Source organism: Scleropages formosus, chromosome 13 (genome assembly GCF_900964775.1).
Source record: "Scleropages formosus chromosome 13, fSclFor1.1, whole genome shotgun sequence".
NCBI classification, from domain to species: Eukaryota; Metazoa; Chordata; class Actinopteri; order Osteoglossiformes; family Osteoglossidae; genus Scleropages; species Scleropages formosus.
The window spans coordinates 28,820,584-28,843,980 of NC_041818.1; the positions used below are offsets into that span (position 1 = coordinate 28,820,584).

At 51.2% G+C, this 23,397-nt stretch overlaps 1 protein-coding gene across 1 annotated transcript; it reads left to right on the plus strand.

Annotated features, from left to right (window-relative positions):
- Nucleotides 1–11,241: 11,241 nt before the first annotated feature.
- On the plus strand, nt 11,242–23,362 carry zbtb4 (zinc finger and BTB domain containing 4). Its single transcript, XM_018733581.2, has 2 exons — nt 11,242–11,347; nt 15,718–23,362. The coding sequence occupies exon 2, from the start codon at nt 15,734–15,736 to the stop codon at nt 20,951–20,953; it is 5,220 nt and encodes a 1,739-aa protein (XP_018589097.1). The 5' UTR covers nt 11,242–11,347; nt 15,718–15,733; the 3' UTR covers nt 20,954–23,362.
- Nucleotides 23,363–23,397: the final 35 nt, after the last annotated feature.

The window sequence follows — 23,397 nt, forward strand, 5'->3', positions numbered from 1 at the left end:
GACCGCTGTTCCACCAGCCCCTGGTCACAAGCACTGCAGGATGACCGCCGCGCCTCCACGGCACCGCCGTGACCTCCGTCCGTTGGCGCAGTCCAAGAGCCGTTCGAGAGCTCCAGCCCACGTAGAGCACCGAGATGCCGTGGAGCAGCTCAGCCCGTTTAAATGGAAACCCTGAAGTGAGCGCCTGTCAAACCAGAACACTGGTAGAGGGAGGGGAAGAACGGAAGTGCTTGCCTGGGCCTTCTGCATATGTGCGGGGGTTGCAGAATCAGTTGGCACAAGGCTGATGGGGATACGCCCGAGGTGGGACACCAGTCCATCGCAGTGTTGCCACACACACAGATGCGCTCACTGTGAGCAATAAAGTGTCACCAGTCCAGCTGAACTGCATATAGTTAAGTACTGTAGTTTAATGCCGAATGATATTCATTAATGAATGATGAACACTCCTGTAATTGCCAGCTATTTTAACAAAAAGTGGCCTAAAGGGAATCGCAAACCAAACGTTGCATCAGCGACCAAACAGCAGGACTCGATATAATGAGGTTAATGGGACGTCCATTGTAAGTCCAGGTCATCGTAAATTACATATATGTTGTAACTCAACCATCCGTGCTGCATTCCAGCTCCGTGTGAAGAAACGTACCTCTGCACTCGTCTTCCCACTCTGATGAAAACACTCTCATGGCATTTTACTGCACTTGATCCCATGGATTTGGTGCTCCCAGTATCACCCAGCATCATTCAACATCATTCAGCATCTCTCAGCATATGGACAAGGGTCCTTTTCCTCCTCTAGGTTTCTGCTCATTCTTCTGAATCCTTCAGTGTGGCCTAATTTGGGGATCAGGGTTTCGGGCCCGAAACTAAAAGTAGCCAGTAGAATGCTGAACTGGTGAAACCCGCACACTGGCGCGTTCTTCCTCGTTTTTGTTTTGCTTACTTGACATTCTTATATTGAAACAAACTGTTAAAGCCTTTTAACAGCACAGGTTGCGTATTGTTCTCAGGGGTACCACAACCTTCAGCACCAAAGACATGTTTAACCACTACTCCACCAGCTGCTTCTTGGGCCTTGAGCAAGAAGTCACATGGCAAAGTGCGCAGTCACATTGTGACTAAACTTCTCACCAGCTGCATCCCCATTAAAGGAGATCTGAACTGAGACTCAAATAACACTGCTCTATGAAATTGTCTATCCAAGAGTCCCTTGTGTGTGTGTTTCTTTCTCATTTTGTATATATTATATATATATATATATATATATATATATATATATATACATACATACACACATTCCATTCAGAAAGTATTCAGACCCCTTCACTTTTTTCATTTTTGTAAATGTTGCAGCCTTATGGTTAAATCATTTAAATTCATTGTTTTCCTCAATCTACACTCAATATCCAATAATGACAGTGAAAATAGGATTTTAGAAATTTCTGCAAATTTATTAAAAATAAAAAAATTGAAGTCACATTGGCATATATATGAAGACTCTTTACTTAGTTTAGGAAGCAATTGTAGCAGCAATTAAAGCCGTGAGTCTTCTTAGGTATGACGCAACAAGCTTTGCATACCTGGATTTGGGGATTTCCTGCCATTCTCTGCAGATCCTCACGTTCTGTCAGGTTGGAGGGGGACCGTCGGTCGACAACTATTTTCAGGTCTCTCCAGACATGTTTACAAGACTTGATCAACCGCTACACCCCAACCAGACCCCTTCGCTCGTCTACTTCTCACTTGGTGGTCCTGCGCACGAAAAGTAAAGCACGGAGGTTTTCGGTTTTGGCTCATTGTGGTGGAATTCACCTCTCCCTCAGAACTGCTGAAACTCTTTCTACACTCAAGAAAGGTCTTAAAACTCACCTCTTCTGGACTCACTTTGCCAAAGATCTCTCCAGCTCATGTATGGTGTAAATGTTCATGCATCATAGCTTCATGATCATCCCCAGATAAGCCTTTACACAGCAGCTACTCCTGTATTGTATGTAAATGTTTGTGAACCTTTTAAAAAAGAAATTGTCGGAAGGAGTTCAGGATTCATCTATCCTGCGTTTCATGCACCTACTCGAGGTAGGAACATCGGTGCATCAAGTGGAAAGAAACTAACTACATTTACTTAAGAATCACATGTCTTTTCCTCTTAATGTAATGTACAAATTGTATTTTCGCTGAGATGTATGTCGCTTTAGAGAAAAGCGTCTGCTAAATGAATAAATGTAATTGTAATGTCTTTAAGTACAGGCTGGGGCTGGGCCACTCAGAAACATTCACAGAGTTGCTCCTAAGCCACACCTGTGTTGTCTTTGCTTTATACTTAGGCTCATTGTGCTGTTTTAATTAAGGATATCTCTATACCTTACTCTATTCAGCTTTCCCTCGACACTGACTATTCTTCCAGTGCCTGCTGCTAAAAACAGGCCCACAGCATGATCCTACCACCACCACGCTTCATTGCTGCGATGGTATTGCACAGGTGATGAGTGTTACCTGGTTTCCTCCAGACATGACGCTTTGTATTGAGGCCAGACAGTTCAATCTTGATTTCATCAAACCAGAGAATCTTGTATCGCACAATTAAAGTTCTTTAGGTGCCTTTTTTACAAACCCCAAGCAGGCTTTCATGTGTCTTTTATTGAGGAGAAGCTTCTATCTGGCCACTCTGGCATAAAGCCGAGATTTGCGGAGTGTTGTCGTGATGGTTGTCCTTCTGGAAGTTACTTCTGTCTCCACACAGAATCTCTGGAGCTCAGACAGATTGACCATCGGGTTCTTAGTCACCTCATTTACCAAGATGTTTCTCCACCAATTTACATTTATTCATTTAGCAGACACTTTTCTCCAAAGGGACATACATCTCATAGAAAATACAATTTGTGCATTACCTCAGGAGAAAGAGATAAAGCTGCAAATGTGTGACTCTAGAGTACAGTTTGTTTCCTTCACCATATGCACCGACTTTCATCACACAAGTAGCTGCATAAAATTTTACCAGAATATTTCAGATTCCTAATCACCTTCCTAGCAGTTTTTTTTTTTTTTTGAGATACATATAAACATTTACATCACATTGCAGGAGTGGCTCTGTAAAGGACTGAGCCGAGCATCATCATGAACAATTATACCTTACATGAACTTAGATCATGGGCAAAGTGAGTTTAGAAGAGATGAGTTTTAAGACCCTTTTTAAATGTGGAGAAGGATTCAGCAGTTCTGAGTGAGAGGGGGAGGTCGTTCCACCACAACGGAGCCAGAACCAAGAACCTCCGTGCTTTACCTTTTGTGCGCGGGACCACCAAGCGGGCAGATGTGGAAGAGTGTAGCAATCTATTTGGGGTGTAGCGGTTGATCAAGTCTTGTAGATAGCTGGGAGCAGTTCTATTGCTGCATTTGTTGGCCATAAACAAGGTCTTACATTTAATCCAGGCAGCTACAGGAAGCCAGTGCAGATAAACGAGTAAAGGAGATACATGGGAACACTTCGGCAAGTCAAACACAACTCATGCTGCAGCAGCATTCTGTATCAGCTGTAGAGGTTTGATGGCAGTAGTGGGAAGGCCAGACAGGACAGAGTTGCAGTATCTAGACGGGATGTCACCATGGCCTGGACAAGTAGTTGGGCAGAGCCAGTTGTGAGGTAAGGATGGATCCTGCGGATGTTATGCAGGAAGTATCTGCAGGTCTGGGTTGTGGCTTTGATGTGCTGAGAGAAAGATAGATTGAGTCAGTCATCACTCCCAGACTCTTAGCTGAGGAGGTCGGCAAAATGAGTAAGTTGTCCAGTTTGATCGAGAGAACATGACAGGAAGATAGGCCAGCTGGGAGATGCAGGATCTCTGTTTCGGAGAGATGAGTTGGAGGTAGCGATCAGACATCCATACAGAGAGGCAGGCTACGATGTGTGCAGAAATGTCTGATGCTCCAGGTGGAAAGGAGAAGAAGGGCTAGGTATCATCTGCATAGCAGTGGTATTTGAATCCATGGGAGGCGATGATAGGGCTGAGGAAGGAGGTGTAGCTCAAGAAGAGCAGAGGACCCAGTACCGACCATGCGGGACACCAGCTGAGAGAGGCAGAAGAGAAGAACAGGAGCCCTACCAGACCACTTGATAGGATCTGTCAGATAGGTAGGACTCAGCCCATCTTAGTACCATTCCTTTGATCCTAAGGTAAGAGAAGAGAGTAGAATTTGGTGGTTGACAGCGTCACATGCTGCAGACAGATCGAGGAGATGATGACTGAGGAGAGGGAGGCGGTTCTAGCCGACTGGAGAGCATCAGACACTGTCAGGAGCGCTGACTCCATGGAGTGACCAACTTTGAAACCAGACAGATAACTATCGAGGAGATAGTTGATCACAGGCCTCCAGCTCTAGAGTTTTAGCCAGGAAGGAAAGGAGGGAGGCTAGCCTGTAGTTTTGGACTAAGTTAGGATTAAGCCCCTGACAAGCCCGTTGTGCTCTTTTTTTTTTTTTACCAGATTCTGGTTCACCGCAACGAATCATCTGGGTACAAAGAACACTTTACGCCCTGTCCAGGAGCTACAAATCCGGTACCGAGAGTATGTCACTGCGGGGATATGATCCCAGCTGCTCCACTGGGTGGATGATGCCCCTGCAGCTGGCCACCCAGGCACTCAACGGACTCTTTCCCTGATCCAGAGGAGGTACTAATGGCCCTCTGTCCAGGAGGACGTACAAGAGTTTGTGGAGGCGTGCGAGGTATGTGCCCAGTTCAAAACCCTTAACCAAAAGCCCACTGGGTTGCCAGAACCGCTCCCTGTCCTGTCTCAGCCTGCTCCCAGGTTGCAGTAGACTTTCTAACAGACTTACCTGCCTCTGCTGGCAACACCAATACTGGTTTCCATAGACCGATTCTCCAAAGCATGTCGCCTGGTCCCATTGCCTCGCTTCCCAAGTGCCCTAGATACAGCTGAACAGTTGTTCCAGCACGTTTTGCCTCTATGGGTTGCTGGAGGACATCGTTTCCAACAGAGGGCCGCAATTCGTGTCCAAGGTCTGGAAAGTCTTCTGGCGGAAACTGGATGTGTCGGTTACTCTCACCTCCGGTTATCACCCCCAGGCTGACGGGGAAGTCGAGCAGCTTGACCAGGACCTTGGCTGATTTCTCCAAAAGTATTGCAGCCGGAAGCAGGACCAGTGGGCACGGTTCCTGTCGTGGGCCGAGTATGCCCACAACTCCCTCTTGCACTCTTCAGCAGGTCTCTCCCCATTCCAGTGCCTCCTGGGGTACCGACTACCCCTATTTCCATGGTACCCTGGCCCCTCAGATGCCCCAGCCGTCGAGTCCTGGTTCCAGAACAACGAGGAGGTCTGGTGATCAGTTCAGGAGCACCTGCGCCAGAGAACACACAACTACAAAGAACAGGTCGACAAACGCTGCCGCACCCTCATCTTCCAATCAGGGCAAAGGGTATGGCTTTCCACATGAGACATCCAACTCAAGCTCACTTCCAAGAAGCTCAGCCCCCACTATATCCATCCTTATAAAATCATCAGATGCATCGCCCCCCATCACCTACCAGTTGCAATTGTCCTCACACTTACATATCTGTCCCACATTTCACTGCTTAAACCATATAGGACCTGACTGTTCCAGACACCCGAAGGGGTTCATTCCCTCCTCTACTCCCAGTAACACTGTGGAGGGTTGTATTACCTAGCGGACTGGGAAGGTTATGGGCAATGAACGTAGTTAGGGCACAGGCGTGTGACATCCTAGACCCCTTTCTCATCTCCGATTTCCACCGGGACCACCTGGACCGGCCAGTGCTGCAACTTAGAGGACGTCCTCCTTCCCATGGCTGCAGGGTGGCAAGAGCTGCCTGTTAGGGGGGTTTACTGTTATGCCCCCCACCGCTCACCTAATGGGGACACCTGAGGCCAATCAGGACCAGCATGATTTAAGGCACTGAAACACCGCCCTCTAGTTGCAAAATCTCACTAATCCTGAGACAACCGTTCCCTCTGCGCTCTCAAGTACTTCCTTGTTATTCCTGCTCCAAAGCCCCTTGCGTCCTTTCCCTTTTGTCTCGTTCCATGTTCCCCTGGATATGACTGCTCGCTTTGCCCCACGGCCACAACTTCGGATCCTCGCTGCAACCCAGTTCGCCCATCAACTGACCATATGCCCGTCCCCATCCACGAGAACCCGTCTAGCCTGCCTGATTCTAACGAAAGATCCTGCACTTGGGTCCAGCATCCCCCGTGCTGTCTTTCTGTCATGACAGCATGTGTATGCTCTTGTGTTTATAGGACCATGCTTGTGCGTGTGCTTACATGTATGTTTGCACATGTGAGTGTGTTTCTGCGTGCCTTTGTAAGCACCCCTCCTCACTCTGCTCAGTATGCTAGGGGTGTCCGAGCCACCCTGCCAGGGAGTGCTGCATATCCCGCCTCGCTGTGTCCTGCAGGCGCACTTGGCTGCGTAAACAGACACGGAGGCTGATAAATGAGACGAAGGCCGAACGGCGGATGAAACCTCGTGAAGCGAGAGCGTTAGTGGATGTGCGCGCTTCTTTCTCGGAGGATTGGTTTATCCTTCCATTTGCTCACTTCTGCCGTCTTTTTCTTGGCACAGCCTCAGAACTGGGGGGTCAGTTTACTGCGATTCTCTGGACTCCGACACGTCCTGCGCAATGAGGCATTGAAGTGGCTGTGAACTGTTAATCGATGCTGAACCAAAGCAGATGGGGTTTCAGTGGGACGGGGTGTGGGGGGGACAGGCTCTGAAAGACGGGACCCCTGTGGGCTGCTCATTGTGGACGCCCAGCACCTCTTCCTGCAGAAGTCTGGGTGCGAAATCAGCTGCTTTTCCTCGGTGCCGCCGCTGCGCTCGGCTCCGCTCGGCTCCGCTCGGCTCCGCTCGGCTCCGCTCGGCTCCGCATTGACGTGGGCTCCCTTGTGCGGCCCCCCGGTCGCTGCCCTCATCTCCACTGGCCTCCCTTTGTCCGCCAGCTGCTGGCTGGCCCACAGGGTGTATGTGACACGCGGGCTGCACTGTGCGGCCGCCTCCGTCTCAGACTCTCCTCAGGTCTCCTATGCTCGCAGCCCTTCTCCCCTCCTTCCCTCTTTCATTTCTTTTCTCTCCTCCGTGGCCTCTTGTTTCTGCTGGCGAGCTGCCACTCTCTCTGACCATCTGCCTCTCCCTCTTTCTTTCTCTTTACCTCTCCTTCTCTCGCCTCGTGTTAGCACCACCATTGTTGTTTTCGTTCAACGGGGACTCGTTTTTAATTACAAACCTCCCCATGTTCTTTGCCACACATCTCTCCTTCCTTTCTCTCCCTCCATCCTCTCGTCCTCCTGTCCTTCTGTCCTGCTCTCTGCGTCTCCTCCTCTTTCGTTCTGGGTGTGCTCGACTTGGCTCTATTTAAAGCGACCCGACGGGCGAGCGAAGCGGGCTGTTGACAACACGCTCGAAATCGTGCAGCCGCAGGAACAGGAAATGTGAAACGCAGCGAGTGCCGAGCCGCAAAAAAAAGGGCCGCCGCACCAGAGTGTGTGATCGCTTCCTCCTCCGCGGTTGCGACGCTGAGCCCTCTCTCCTCGCTGCTGAACACGAGCAAAACAACCGGGCCCCTTATCAGACGGTCACCCCCTGTCCTGTCCGTCCAGAACGGAACACAAACACAACAAGCGCGCTCAGCCCCCCCCCCCCCCCCCCCCCACCCCCACAACCCTACCGCTCCCCGGGTGGGTACAGCATGCCTGAGTAGCTGCTGGGAGATGAAGAAGCTAATTAATTTGATTTAGCCGTTCTTTCCCTGGCAGCGGAAAAACTCCCCCCCCACCCCCACCAGGCACCCCTCCCTGCCGATTTTCCACCCCACTCTTCCAGTCCCTCCTTGCGGCTCTCTCTCTCGCCCTTCTGTCGCTCCCTCGTTCCTGCGTCTCTCCATGCGAGCTCTGTGCGGACACTGTGGGTTGTCCCTGCTCTTTTCAGTCTCTTTGGTTGGCTTGGTGCTCTTTTACTTCTCAATGTGTCTTCAAACCAAACCAAACCCGAGACACAGAGACAATCGGTGTCACCCAAACCTCAGACCTCAGCTGCTCTCCAACAAGCAACGTCACTGCATTTGTTAATGCGCACCTAGAAATCATCCTTTTCCAAAAGTGTTCCTCAGACCATCGCACATAATGGCTGCATCCTTGTCTTAGTCAATCACTGTTACACTCTTCACATGTTTGTAACTAGATTTATTATCATAATAGAAATATAACAAAGTCCATTTAAAATCCATTGTTTCACACTTGGAAGCTATAAACAAAAATGACAGAGAGGCTGAACTCTCCAGGGCTGGTTATAACCAGGGTATGAGTTTCAGCCGCACCGTAATAAATAATGTAGAGCATCTGACTGGTCTGTGGTTCTGCATGTCAGAATGTGTGCGTGTATGTGCGTGCGCACGCGCGCACAGTTGATTTATAGCTTGTATGCGCACATCTTGGTTGAGGAGTCTCTGAGTGAACCACACACACAGTGGGCAGGATCCTATCTAGCATCTGTGCAAGGCAGTTCCCAGGCCTACCCTCTGCCATGATCCACGCCTCTCCTTGCACGAACCCCCAGAGACCACATGGGACCACCTCTCCATTCCGGTCTTCATCCTGGTCTCCTTTGCAGCATTTCTAATGTGGACATCCCCCCGTTGGCCTGTCCCTGGCATCCAGTGGGTTCGGTCCCCAGTGCATCAGAAGGTCCATTCATCATCCGTCCATCACCCGTCCATCTTTTTCCAGTACCAGCTTATCGCGGCAGTCTTGGTTATCTTTAATAACAGGGCACAAGCTGGGACTCACTGTGGACGGGACCCCACCTGAGATGGATTTGTGTCGTGTCCCTGCAGCCGAGTCCAGATGGACCACACTGTACGTCATGCGGTCGTTTTACAGTGATAGAGATGTTTCCAAGTGAAGAAGGGAGTCACAACAGGATAATGAAAACACGGCTTCCATATGAAAGAATCATGCACCCACACCCTGGCTGAAACCGCTTGTCCAAAGAGGGTTCACGGCGAACCGGAGCGTAACCCGGTAACACAGGGCGTAATGCCGGAGGGGGAGGGGACACACCCAGGATGGGACGCCAGTCCGTCGCAAGGCACCCCAAGCAGGACTCGAACTCCAGAACCACCAGAGAGCAGGACCCTGCCAAACCCGCTGTGCTAGCGTGCCGCCCATATGAAAAAATAATAGAGAAAAATTCACTGAAGCGTGCAATCAATTTGCTTGAGAACAAATATCTATTGCCAAACAGCAGTGACCCCATGTGACCCCTGAATGGATCATCAGGCTGCTTTCGCACAGAGGTCATCAGGAGATGTACGGTTTCCCCGCAGTTTCCAGGTCTATCTGCCGTGGACGGCAATGTGCCGGTGTGTCCACATCCATGGCTTTATGTGCTGAACGCTGCGCAACTTTTATGGCGTTATGAGACATAAGCTAAGTATTTTAAGTCACCCGGAAGTTGTTCCACAAAACACTGTTTTAGTTCACTTGTTATATGGAGCTGTAAGTTGCACCGTAAGAACTGACTGTAAGAAAGGAAAGCTTCATTTTCTGGGTGCAGTTTTAACTCACCTGAAACAGTCCCACTGGGGAGGCGCAAGGACACGCCCCCCCATTCTCCATCGTCCTCGGCAAGCGCCCGAAAACACACTGCACAAGAGTACATGTCAGAGTGGTACAGCCGCACACTGGCGAACACAAATGTGTTTCTGAAACGCACGACGGAAAGTTTTAAAGCAGCGCGTGGCCGACTCAGCAGAGCAAAAGGCCGATACGTGGCCCGACGGGCATACGTGCTAAAAACATAGGCAGCCACGCATTCACACGCAACGTGTCCTCCCCACACATAAAAAGGTGAGAGTGGATCGGAGGGGAAAAAGCAACAAAGTTCTTCCAAAAGCTGGAGAGGTCACAGGAGCGGCACCCAATCGAAGCGCGGTTCCCATGGAGACAAGTGCACGGGTATACAAAGAGAAAGGGCAGGAGGGAGGGGTGCCGGGAGATGGGGGGAAGGGGAGGGTTGGCTCAACGCAAAATAGAATGGAGGGAAGTGTGAGGGTTCCAGAATCTTCCAAGAGCCGTTCCCTTCACCGCTCCGCTGCGGCCTCCCTCTCCCCCGAGCCCCCTGCGTCGGCCCCGCGTCGTCCCGGGGACGCACTGCCCCGTGTCACGCTGTCTGCCCCACTGTCTCTCTGACCCAAATTGTTCTCGCTGGCCCGAGCTGAGCGCACGACTCCCGCAGCTCGGCGTCGGCGCTGGGCGAGGGGGCAGGGTCCCGGGCACGAGGTGGAACAGGTGTCACCCGTCCCTTCGAACACACACATGCACGTGCAACACAGGTGTACCACGCAGCCCTGGTCTAGAGCAAAGCCGTGACTCAGAACAAGGCAACGGGAATTAGTCAAGTGGCAAGTCAGCTGGTTGGTTAGTTGGTTAGTTAGCCAGACTTTGGTGCTGCTTGACAGACGGATACAGTAAAAGGGAAAATGGAAAGTCGAACACGTTTCTGCCTCCTCCGGCTCCCTTTAATCTCCCTGCCTTGTTTCAACAACTTTGCTCATTTTGGGAGCAGCGCATCCGTTCGGACCATTGTCTGTCCCCCCGCCCCCACCCCCCACCCCCTGCCCAGGCTTTTTTGTTGGCATGGCTCCTGTTTGTTTTCAGCCATTTTGGGGACTGGCAGTGCTTGTAACAAACTGCTTAAATGGCGTCCTCTCCCTTGCTCGCTCGCTCACTCGCTCGCTCGCTCACTCCCTCTCTCTCTCTCCCTCCCTCCCTCCCTCCCTCCCTCCCTCATTCTGCGTCTCCCCCTATCTCTGAGCTCTGTGTGTATACAAAGTAGTGAGTGCGCAACTACATTGAAATAAAAAGGACTCAAATTCTGGAGCAGGAGGCAAGAAAGAGAAAAAAAGAGGGGCATGAAAGAAGAATTCTTGTTGGAAAAAGCAAAAACACCAAGAATCATGTGTCAGAGGCAGTGCTGAAGCGAACGAGCAGGCGAAGCAAGTGACCGATCGAGCGAGCAAGCAAGAGAGAGCGAGCCAGAGAGAGAGGGAGGCCGAGGGAGCGAGCGAGTGAGCGAGGGAGAGCGAGAGCCGTTCCTGCCCTCCGTCTTTACACACTGCTGCCTGTGTGTGTGCCGTCTCTCCCCGCACACACACGCACGCACGCAAGCACGCACACACACAGCACACACAGACACACACACACACACACAGACACACACACAGACACACACACACAGAAGGAGGGAGAGAGAGCGCGAGAGAGCGAGCGAGTGAACACATCGCAGCGGAGATGCAGCTGGAGCCGTCCCGAGGTATGTTTCCTTGTTGTGTGCTTACCTAGCGGAGAGCGAGAGGGAGGACAGCGTTCGACACCTCATTCATTTCTCTCTCTTCTTTGCTCGCTGCTTCTCCTCGCTCGCTCCACTCTTGTTGTTTTTGTTTAGTACGAAAAAGGGCACTCGGTGTGATTTTTTTCTTCCTTTTGCGTGTGTGCGCATCAGCGTTTCCGAGTGCGTGCGTGTGTGTGCGTGTGCGTGTGTGTGCGGCGTTAATGCGGCCCTCTCCCCGGTCCCCTCCGGTCCTGCTGGCGCACCACGCAGCGCATTCTCAGAAGCAGCGACTCGTTCAGATGAGGTCGTGACGGAAAAAAAAAGCAGCGACGTCCCATTTTAAAAGCTCTGTGGGTTCGAGGCTCCTGGTCCGTGACTCTGGAACGGGGTTAGAGCGCGTCTCACGCGAGGGCGCTTTGTTATTCCGAGGCCTTTTCTGTTTGTGGCGGTTTCGATGGCAAAATAACCCTGAGAGTTGTGTATGACGCACAGCCGTGCGCTTCCCGGAGGATGCACCCACTACGCAGAGCCATCTCCTGGTGCTCGGTGCCTCCCCGCTCTGCCGTCTTCTCATTAGAACATCCACTTTTCCTTGTCGCTGTTTGGAGCAGTGATCTTGCTCCAACCAGGAGGGCACATTGACGTCATGGTCCTGCTGTTATTTCCTTAGCCCCCCCACCCCACCCTTTCCCAAACAAGAAAAAAAAAAAGTAGGTCTGCCAAACATTCCCACATTCCTCATTATTGGCCCCGCTGTGGTTCGCTTTTATCACCAATTTTATAAGTGATAAGTGTGTCATACATCCGCAGGGCCAAGAGGTCAGAGGTCAAAGGACAGTGAGCCCTCGCTGTTCAATGCCGTCACATATTTCTTCTTATCAGTTCAGTCTTTAAATGCCAACAAGCCATTTTACCATGGGAACACTGCTGGACAGACCTCACAGTGGGATTTGCATACCGCTCCCAGTTAATGGCAGCCGGCAATCGTCTCCTCGTGCTACCACCACGTTGTTGTGTCCGCCGCGACACGGCAGGTGCGCTGTGACAAAGGCTACCATAGTTCAGTGACCCACGGTAGAGTACAGATTTTCACACGTTGAAACGAAAATAGGCCCACCGTCTCATTTTGCGTTCAAGGACCAACAGAAACATCTTCCGGCAAGTGTTTCCTTGACGCCGTCACTCCTCAAACTGAGGCTAATACTTCCCATGATTCACTTACACTGACAGAATTACAGGACTTATTTGCTGGGCTAAAACCTCACAGACTGTGCAAAGTGCTGCCTTTCGGAGGGTAGACGTGTGTAAAATCGCCATGGTTGGCTTTCGGCAAAGAGGCCCGAAGCTCCACGTAGGATCTGAGAGACAAGGAGACCATGAAATCTGTACAAGGAAAAGTTGTGTTTGAAGTGAACTCCCCCTTCTTCCCCTCCCCATGCTCCTCAGCTGGCTACAGGACTGTGTGTTTGGTCGGAGGTTGCGCAGAGTTCAGACCCCTTGTCGACAGCCCCAGCCACCCCCCCCTGGCCCCTCGGCTGCCCGCACGGACCCAGGTGGCGCAGCTCTCCAGTACTGTGCCCTAGATGAGCTTCTTCCCCTCTCTCATCCCAAATCTAGATCCATACAGGAGAGCTTCCACACCCAGCACACGTGGATAAGTGCCGTGAGAAGGTGCAGCCAATGAGCGTGTTGCTCAACACCTTCCGTTGCGTAGCTTCAGATGCGTGTGCTTGCTGTGTCTTCTTACAGTCCTGTAGCCCCCTGTAAAGGAAGTTCCTCGGTGCTGAGTACAGAACAGCTTCATGTTAATTATAACAGTCACTGAAATACATGCAAACATAAGGCTGAAAGTTCAAATGCATAAAGCAATATAAAATGATGTTTTTAGGGTGGTAAAAGGAAAAGGGCAGCTGCAGGGGGAAGACTTTAAAAAATTATGTGAGCATGACATGGGAATGAACAGCTGAGGGCAAAATGGGACTCGGGACATGGGGAAGAACCCGCAGAGACAAGAACACGGGGCTGCAGATGTGGCCCCCTGCAAACGGAGCAGCGCTATTTTGGTACGGAGGCCACTGTGGCAGCCTGGCCTGGTCCCGGTGTGTCGCGGCCCTCACAGGGCTGGCTGGTTGCAACCTGGGAAGTGATGGGCCCGGGGCATTGGGGCCCCGGGGGTCAGGTGGTACGAGGCGGCCTGGGGGGAGGGGATTGCACATAGCCTCCGTCACGCTTGGCCGGCCTGTTTGTGGAGAGGCGTTGTGCGTCAGAGGGAGACGGAGCGGCAGAGCGGCACTGAGGGGGCGGTGGATGTGTGTGTCAGCGCAAACACTGGGTGAAATCGTGACTTTGTCTTGGCCTGTATGTCAGCTGTTCTCTGCTAGTTTCTCTGGTCCGTGGAGGACTGTCATGTTACTTGGTGCACATGCTAGCACAGGTCTGTGTGTCCATCCATGACTTGCAGACATGTACGCGCACCATCATGCAGTGAATACACTCCTCCACCCGCATCATTTCAGTCCGTGCGCACAAACATAGCACTAACCTGCATACCGGATGTATGCCATGTCCGTACTGTTTGACTGTGTGCGCAACTGTTTCACACTTTTAACTTCTTCATCCAGGGCACACAGTTTGTGTACCGCACTGTCCACGGGTGTTCTGGTGAATGGCGGGTACATCCGAATGTGCGTTTTTGTGCACGCCGTCGGCCTGTTGGCAACACATGTCAGTATGATCCTGAGCCCTAGCAGCATGGCTAGCCTCGGCCTGCGAATTGCAGTGAGTGCATGCGCCCGTTTCCCGACTCGCCCTTGGTCTCTCTCTCTCTCGCTCGCTCGCTCCCTCCTCTTCTCTCTGCAACAACAGTGCTGACCTAGTTTCTATCTGTTAAGGGCTGCCTGTGGAATTTTACAGCGGCCTGCCTGCCTCGGCCAACGGGGCAGAAACACAAGAGTAGAAGCATGACGGAGGATTTTTCTTCTGTCGCATCATTACGGCCCGACGGCCATCCACCCTCAGTCTCTCGCTGCGTAGGCTTAGCGGAAAAGAAAAGCAGCAACAACAACGAGGCTTATTAAACGTACTTTGCGGATGTTGCGAAGTGGGACGTCTGCCGTTACCGCCAGCAAGAAGAAATTAAAATTGCAAAGCGACGGCGTTGTGCTGGCTTCCCTCGCTGAGCTGTGACACAGCATACCGGATACAGTGAACGAGATTAAAAAACCCTGTGTGGCCTGAATGATCAGGACCTGCACTCAAACCAGAGGACGCCAGCGGTTACCAGGGAGGGACCTGCCTGTGACCAGAAGCAGCCCCTTTCTGCCGTCTGTTTGTCACAGGCCTATTTTAAGTTCCCCTGGCTGTGTATCAGTCAGCACTCTATTTTGGGGAATCCTGATTAGCTCAGAATGACTTTCTATTAGGCAACAGCAATGCAGAGCCGATCTTCAAAATGCCGTCCGAGCTCTTTGCCAGGCCAGTACCAAAATCTACATGGCTGCATAGCTGTTTCCATCTACCCAACCCCCCAAAACTCTTTTTCAGACATTTTTAAAACATGTTTTGATTTTTGTATTTAACCAGGAATTTTAGTTAATGTAGCCTTTATATAAACTTAGATTCGAATGTGTATGTCATCACATAACGAACATGATAAATTCAAATATTCAAAAAGCTGTTGACTTTATATACACACACACATTTTCTGAACCGTTTGTCCCATACGGGGTCACGGGGAACCGGAGCATACCTGGCAACTCAGGGCGTAAGGCCGGAGGGCGAGGGGACACACCCAGGACGGGACGCCAGTCCGCTGCAAGGCACCCCCAAGTGGGACTCGAACCCCAGACCCACCAGAGAGGAGGACCCGGTCCAAACCACTGCATCACCGCGCCCCCTGCTACTTTATATATAATATTTCACAATACATTTTGTCTCTCTCAGTCACTAACTTATTTCTGTCTTCTAAAGTGCCTTACATCAACTGTTTTGGAAGGATTCTGCAGAATTTTCTTTGTTTCTTGAAAATAATCAAATACTTTGTTCACCTGGATCAATTTAGAATTAACTGTAGATTGAATGAGAATCAGATGGAAATAGATGGCAGACAGAGTGGAAATAAATGCCTACATTTTAAACATACCCTCCTGTTTTGCCACATTATGCAGCGGCAACATGTGAACATGAAGCATTCACTCTTTTTGCAACATGAAAGCAAAAGTACAATGCTAATGTTCACTACAAGACCCACGTGTTAACTGAAGCACAACAAATGAGTGATAATTGCCTTCCGTTAATAAAACTGTGTACTTCCCAATGTTGTATGAAGCCCTCTCTGCCCCTCTCGCCGGCAGGTGTTGGTGCGAGGTCATGGTGTCCTGGACAGACGTCTGGGACCCCTTCCACGCGGGTGCGCTCCTCTCACAGCTGAATGAGCAGTGGCTGGCTGGCCCTGCCCCGTTCTGTGACGTCACGCTCGTCGCCGCCGACGAAGCCAAGTTCTTCGCGCACCAAAGCATCCTTGCTGCCTGCAGCCCACATTTCAGACAGCTGCTGTCCTCTTCCACTTTGGCTCTCCTCAAGAAAGACCGGGTGCTTGAGCTGCCCCATCTGCAGTCAAGGGTGCTGTCCAACCTACTGGACTACATCTACACCTCACGCGTCTCTACGGTGTGCAGCACAGGGACCACGTGGCTCTGTGAAGCAGGTCGGAGCTTGGGTGTGCCTTTCCTGGCTGGTCTAAAAGTGGAGGAATCCAATCACATGAAAAGCAAAAGTGGACAGGATAGAATCGAAGGGATGGAGGAGACAGACAAGGCGGGTGCCGCCAAGAGCGCAAAAACACCCCTTTGTTTTCCCCTTGGCATGGTTTTCCCCAGCCTCGCAGCAACAGAAAAACATTGCCCCTCCTCCCTCTCACCACGCTCTCCCGCTTGCCTCATGGGCTCTGAGGAGCCCCCGTGGAAAATGGCCACCTCCATAGGTAATCAGCTCCACCACCTTCAGAACAAGCCTGTGACTTCCCTGTCTCCCTCTTCTTCATCTCCCATTGATCTAACGGCACCTGCCAGGAAGGACTCACTATCCTCACCCACCTCTGCCACAGTGAGCTCTGCTTCCCAGTTCCAGAACCTTCCTCTGCAGTCTCACCAATCTGGACCACTGCTCGTATATCCAAAGAAAGCCACAGGGGAAAGCTTCCCTGCCGGCCTGGACTCTGAGCACTTGACCACAGAGACGGCTCAGATACTGTTCAACATGAGCACTGCAGCCTTCCATGGCCGGCGGCCAACTGAGCCGGAGCAGAGTTCACGAGGCAAACCGGGGCGGCTGGACAGCCCTCCCAGGGGATCAGGACTTCCTCACCCCAGTTCCTTGCCCCCCACTCTCTCTCCTCCTCCCCCTCATGGCTCTTGTCAAACGGTCCCAAAGCCTGAACTGCTGTGTGGGGTATGCCACCGGTTGTTTAGCTCTGCTTCAGCCCTCACAGTCCACATGAGGCTGCACCGCAGCGGGCGTGCTCTCAGCTGTCGGCACTGTGGCAAAGCCTTCATCCACAACAAGAGACTCCAGTCCCATGAGGCAGCCTGCAGACAGGCCCCGCATATCCTGCCAGTTCAAACAAAGCAAGAGCCGCTTGAAGAGGGGGATGACGAAGGAGAGAGAGTGGGAGCGATGGAAGACCAACCTGAGCAAGGTCATGCACTGCCCGGTCGACCTCCAAAGAAAGGGCGGGGCTTCCTCCGGCAGCACTCCCGTGGTTTCCCCCAGGCAGATCTGCTAGGTGAGGAGGACCACTTTGTGAAAGTGGTGGATGGACACATCATTTACTTCTGTGCTGTGTGTGAGCGCTCCTACATGACACTGTCCAGCCTCAAGCGTCACTCAAATGTACACTCTTGGCGCCGCAAATACCCCTGCCGCTACTGTGACAAGGTCTTCGCCCTGGCCGAATACCGCACCAAACATGAGGTCTGGCATACTGGTGAGCGTCGCTACCAGTGTATCTTCTGTTGGGAGGCCTTTGCCACCTACTACAATCTCAAGACACATCAGAAAGCCCTCCATGGCATCAGCCCTGGCCTTATCTCTAGTGAGAAGACAGCTAACGGTGGCTACAAGCAAAAGGTCAATGCCCTCAAGCTGTACCGCCTGCTGCCCATGCGCTCCCAGAAGAGGCCTTACAAAACATACAGTCAGTCACTTGCTGACAGCTTAATGTTGCCCCCAGACCCTACTGTGCCCCTGCCTTTGCCCTTGGACTGCAGTCTAACCTCTGCTTTGGGCCCCAGTGAGCTGCACTCACTCACTGGAGATGGTCACCCACAGGGCATACAACATGGCCCCACTAATTTTCCATTTGGAGTCAGCAACGTGGGTTTGGATCAAGGGGAAGCCTCCAAGCTTGCCTCTGCTCTGTTGGACACACCCATGAGAGTAAATGAAAGCGAGACAGCCAAAAAAGAGCCCATCGGCAGCAGCACTCTTAGACTGCCTAAGGGCAACGGTGACTCCAAAGTCGGACTGTCCTCAGTTATCACCTATGGACACCCTAAGCCGTCAGTCATTGTGCATGGAACAGCTGTCTCCTCCTCTGTCATTGTTCACAGTAACCAGATAACCGCAAGGGTTGACAGAAGCTGTCATGACGGCTCTTCCCCAGAGACCACCAGAAGTGAGCTGTCCCCCAAGGCCAAGCACCAACCCTTGAAGAAGCATATGCTGAAGGAGTACATCCGGGCCCAGAGACAAGCTTCATGGCAGGGGGAAGGAATAACTGTCACAGATGAACCAGGAAATGCAGAGGAAACTGTGGGAGAAGAAAAGGCGAGACCCCAAAAGGGACGCAAACTGCACAACAAAAGCATAACCTACATGGCTAAGCCAGCCTGTATGGCAGGAGTATCTGAGGTCAAAGGCATTGCTCCTCTCTGCCAGATCACAGTGCGTATTGGAGAGGAGGCCATTGTCAAGCGGAGCATCTCTGAGACAGACCTCATGAGGGATAAGAGCTCTCCACTGCCCAACAAACCAAAAAAGACTGACTCTACTTTACAGGAAATTACAGAGGCTCAACACACACACCATCACCACCACCGGCACAGACATCGACCCCACCGTGATCCCAGTGAGCAAGCAGAAGGAGACATCAGAAGAAAGAACTCAAAATCTCCTAAAGCCCATGGCAAGGTCAGACAGTATTACTTCCGTCAGGAGGTGAGAGAGGAGGACAGCGACCAGGACACAGAAGACAACCTCTGGCGGCCTTATTACAGCTACAAACCCAAGCGGAAGGCCTTACACGTACAGAAGGTTAAGAAGACAAGCTGGCAGCGAAAACTGCGTTACAAGCACTCTCTCAGGTTAATGAGGAGGGCAGAGAAACTCATGGGACACAACCACAAGGAGGAAGATGAGGGGCAGGAAGAGGAAGCTGAGGAGGGAGAGGAATTGGAGGAGGAAGGAGGAGAGAATGAGGGGAAAGAAGCAGAAGGACTAGCTGAGGAACACTCCACAGAGAGTACACACAGAAATTCCACTCCATCCAAACAACAGCAAGGTCAGGACACAAAAGAGGAAACCTCACTCTTTGGACTCAGCTCACCTCAGTCCCCTCTCCAGCCTCTCCTGGATGCCCCCTTCCCATTATCTACCAGACAGGAGACACACCACCTGACTGACCAGTCGCCTGAGTGTGGAACCTGTGGACGACGGTTCTCCACCCCTCGCAAGCGTGACAAGCATGAGCTGACACATTTGCTAGAGTTTGTGTGCTTGCTTTGTCGAGAGTCTTTCTCCACACAGACACGACTGGAGAAACACCAGAGGACCCAGCATGCCCCCTCTCAGCCTTCCCCCATGTTAAAGAGCCAGCCACCGGACTTGGATTTAGAGACAGAACAGAAGTTAGACAGGGAGAGGTTGGGCTTAGGGAAGGGGAGCCCAGGCCGAGTGGGAAGGAGGCCCTCAATCAGACATACATGCCCTCACTGTTCCAAAGTGTGCAAAACAGCTGCTGCACTTGGGCGCCACGTGAAACGTCATGAATCAGGCAGCTCTGTTGCAGACAAGGAGGCTGAAGGTGCAGTCCTTCATTCCCATAAGGAGGTTTCATTTCCAGGGATAGTGCTACCTGAACTTTCTACAGACTCAGACGTTAAGTCGGCCTTAGTTAAGTCCATCCCAGTCATTAGCTACCCTGTATTAACCCCACAGTCCAACGGAAGCTGTGAGTCTCAAGGCCCCAGTCTTGAGCATGTGGGAAAAGTGGAGGCAGAGCACAAAGCATTTGAAATTGGGATAACCTCAGTGGGCAGAAATGAAGGGTTTTCTGCCAAAAACAATCATTCTCATCAGGAACCTCCTTTTTCAGCCACCACCATGTCCTCTAGCCCGCACAGCGTTTTGGTTCTCAGTAGTAAAGAATCCAAGGATAAGACAAGTTCATTCAAAACTCTCAGAGACACAAGCCCAGGAGAAAAAGGCAGCCAGAAAAATAGTCCAGCACCAAAAAGTGAAGCGGGGGAAAGGTCTCCAGGCATGGCATTGAAATTGCAGACCAGACCTAACTCTGCTGCAACAGTGCCTATAACGATGGGAGCCAGTGGAAGGGGCTCTGTGGCAGCTACAGATGCTGCAAATCATGAGGAAGGGTGCACTCCCAGTCGAGGAGTCAAGAGGTCACACAGCGAGAGTGAAGATTCCACCATACCCCAAGATCTCAGGGCAACAGCCCTGTGTAAAAGCCCCAGTGCCAGGCAAGCACAGGATTTATCAATGCCGTCCTTCGTAGGGAGAGAAAGGGATCTTAGTCAACAGGCCAAGCCAAATGGAGCCAAGGAGCAGAGGGAGATGGTCCTGCTGGTGCCTAAACAAGAAGTGGAGACGCCAGAGTACTGTGCTGCTCAGACCACAGCAAGCTGCACCCCACAGAAACTCTCTAAGTCACCCTGCTGCTCCCCACATGGCACAGACCTCCTGGCACGAGCGCAACTGGAAAGTATCCCTACACCAAGGGGGGCCCAGGGCCATGAGAGACCACAAATTCTGCAGCCTCCATCCTCCTCCAGAGCGAATGATCGCCCCTCAGCCCACGCCCTTTTGCTGCCTAGGGCGCCACCTCCAGAGCCTAAGCCTGAGGAGAGCTCCACGACAGCCTCCCATGGGGACATGGGGTACCCAGTCCAGGAGTTTCCTCTCCCTCTCATTGTGCCTGGGGGCTGTCGCTCCAGTAAAAAGCATGAGGATAACATTCTAGTATCCTACCCTGCCAGCCCCATCCCGTTTGGCCCACTGGGAAAGATAGGTGCCAACGGGGAACTGGCCAAGCTGCCCTTCTACCCTGACCCTTACCAACTTCTGTATGGTCCACAGTTACTCCCCTACCCTTACAACTTGGCTGCCTTGCCCATGGCCCTGAACATGATGGCCCCTGGGGACAAGGTGGAGCCACTGCCCTTCCTGCCTGCCCTCTTCAACTACGGTGCCGGTCCGTATGTTGGCACAGCACCACACCCACTGGTGGCCAACCCTGGCCATTACAACAGCAGCAGCAGCAGCGGCAAGAAACGGGACAGCAACAACCCATAGGTGGGAACACCCAGCAGCGGAATATTTAAAGGAGGAGGGTGGGCTTTTTCAGGGAGGGGTTCTTTTCTCCTTTGAGACTGAATATAGTTGCTCAGTCCCCACGCCTCTTTTGTAAAGTAGTGATGAGACCTAGGCAATTTTAGATGAGGAGTAAAGGGAGGAGGAGCTTTGGAGGGGGAGTTAAAGGGGGGGTCGGAGGACAGACAAAGATGGACTACCCCTCCCCCACCCCCCATTTATCTAGCACTTCCAGTACACCTCTCTCCTTTTGTCCTTTCTTTCTGTGGTAGTACTAGTGCTCGATTAACTGTCCTCTCAGACTTGTTATAATATTAATAACTATGATATAACAATAATTACAGCTAACAGGGTGTGTGTTTTGCAAAAGTAGTTCAGTCTGCTTCCCTTTATAGTGACCGCAAAAGAAAAAGAAAAAAATACAAAAAACCTCACTTGAGGCTGGTAACATATTAGGAAAGAAAAGGGACGAGTCTGAAAGAGCATCACTGCACACTGCAGAGGTCAGAGAGCTAGAAGGTGAGCGCTTCTGTACTTGTGCGTGTACATTTACGCGCGACACTGTGTAACATACATGTGGGTGTGTGGACGTGTATGCGGGGATGCATACCTGCCTGTGTGTCGCTGTGCGGGTGTGTGCCTGTATGTGTGGGTGTGTGCATGTGGTTCGGCACGTGGGCGTGGCATCCTCTGCCTCTCCATGCTAGAGCAATTTGCAGTATGCGCTGTGCCAGACAAGTTGGCTGCTGTGGTCTTTGTACCGAGTCATTAGATCGAAAAACCACCAGAGGACTCTGCTGCTCGCAAAGCGGCAATCCGGGCGACTCAGTGGCTCGAGTCGAATTTATCTGCAGCAAAGATGAGTCATGACCAACTGTAAAGTTAGCGCATCTGTTGTGCCTCCACTAGCGGACGGCAAAATGACAGGAGGTGTAAAGTCAAGTTGAGGGTGTCCTTTAGTTTTATCTGTAGGGCGTTGCACAGTGCAACTCCAGACTTTGAAGTCAGTTATGTTATCAGCTGTTATATTCCAGATTTTAGCTGAGCTCACTCTTGGGGACATTTTGTGCTACTGGCCACATGGGAAAACCTGTAGAGCAGATGCTAGTTTATGTACTTCCAATTTTCTCCTGTTATTCATCTCATCTCTTCCAATTATTAAAACATGACATGTCACCCTTACTTTAGTGGCCTTTTCTGTACCCCTCCATCCCCCTGGTGTCCCCAGACACAATATTTGCTCGGCTGGGTCTGAGACAGACAAGGAACATGAGAGGAGAGCGTTCGGGCTGAGCCCTGTGGTATTTCAGAGAGACACTTTAGGAGGCAGGTACAGCCCAGTTTGTGTCTAAAATGGAGCTCCCTGCGTCATGACAGAGACGGGTGGGCTGAGGAAAGGGGGTTCGCTTTCATAAGTGACAACTTTGTATCAGTACCTGCTGGATGGGTTCTGTGGCAGACAGATATATTCCCTTCATTTCTTGTGTGGACAGACGAGGGGAACGATATCATCTGCCCCAAATCCCACCCCCAGCTGGAGTGGGGTGGGGAGGGTATACAGTCTGTCTCGGCGGACTTCCCTAGTCCCTGGTGACCTCTCCATCATCTGTATGTCCCTATGTTTTTTTATATGACTTACATTTGTTTTACATTTTTCCCTTTTGCCAGACAGAAGAGGCTTCTGTTTAAAAAGGGGTCTGAGTACACAGAAATATGAATGTAATTTAGTCATGAGGTTAATGAAGTACAAAAAACAACAAAAGGTAGATGGATTATGTTCTCTGACTTGAATAATACTATGTTAAAGATCCACAGTCACTTTGTCATGAGATCTGGTATATATACAGTAGTCCTATAGGAACATGTCTATAAACTTGGGTTCTGTATTCACCAAGCATGAAGATCACTTGCTTCTTTACAATAGACTCTGGAATTGCTTCACTTTCATTTCCGTTAGTTTTCTTTCAGTGCCCTTGCTTTGTTTTTATTTCCTTTAGGTCTTCATATATATTTCGTGCCCTTGTGTTTTCAAAATTGAAAACCAAAAATATATAGCTGGCCCATGTTCCTGTCAATCAGTGTGGGAGCTGTTGGGTCATGACCCCACCCCCTATCCCCCTTGCTTTATGCGTGGCCTTTGGAGTCGTGTGATTGGGCTGTGCAATGAACCTGCAACACTGCCCACTGGTGGAAGGCACACCGTAAAGCGTCACGCAGTAAAGTGTAGGTCACTCGTGTGGTGGACTGCGGCTACAAGCCTTTGGTGTCACTTTAAGAAAAAAAGGAAAACCAAAATAAATCATGTGAAAACACTGAGCATGTCTACGGTACACAACCGTTGTCTCTTTCCAATGGATTTCTTTTAACAGAAGTCCCACAATGGTTTTTGTTGTGGTGACATGCCCTGTGTGGTCTCGCTGGTTCAT

Bases quoted from the DNA above. Each gene is read 5' to 3' on its own strand.
- zbtb4 (XM_018733581.2), top strand. From the start codon at position 15,734: ATGGTGTCCTGGACAGACGTCTGGGACCCCTTCCACGCGGGTGCGCTC.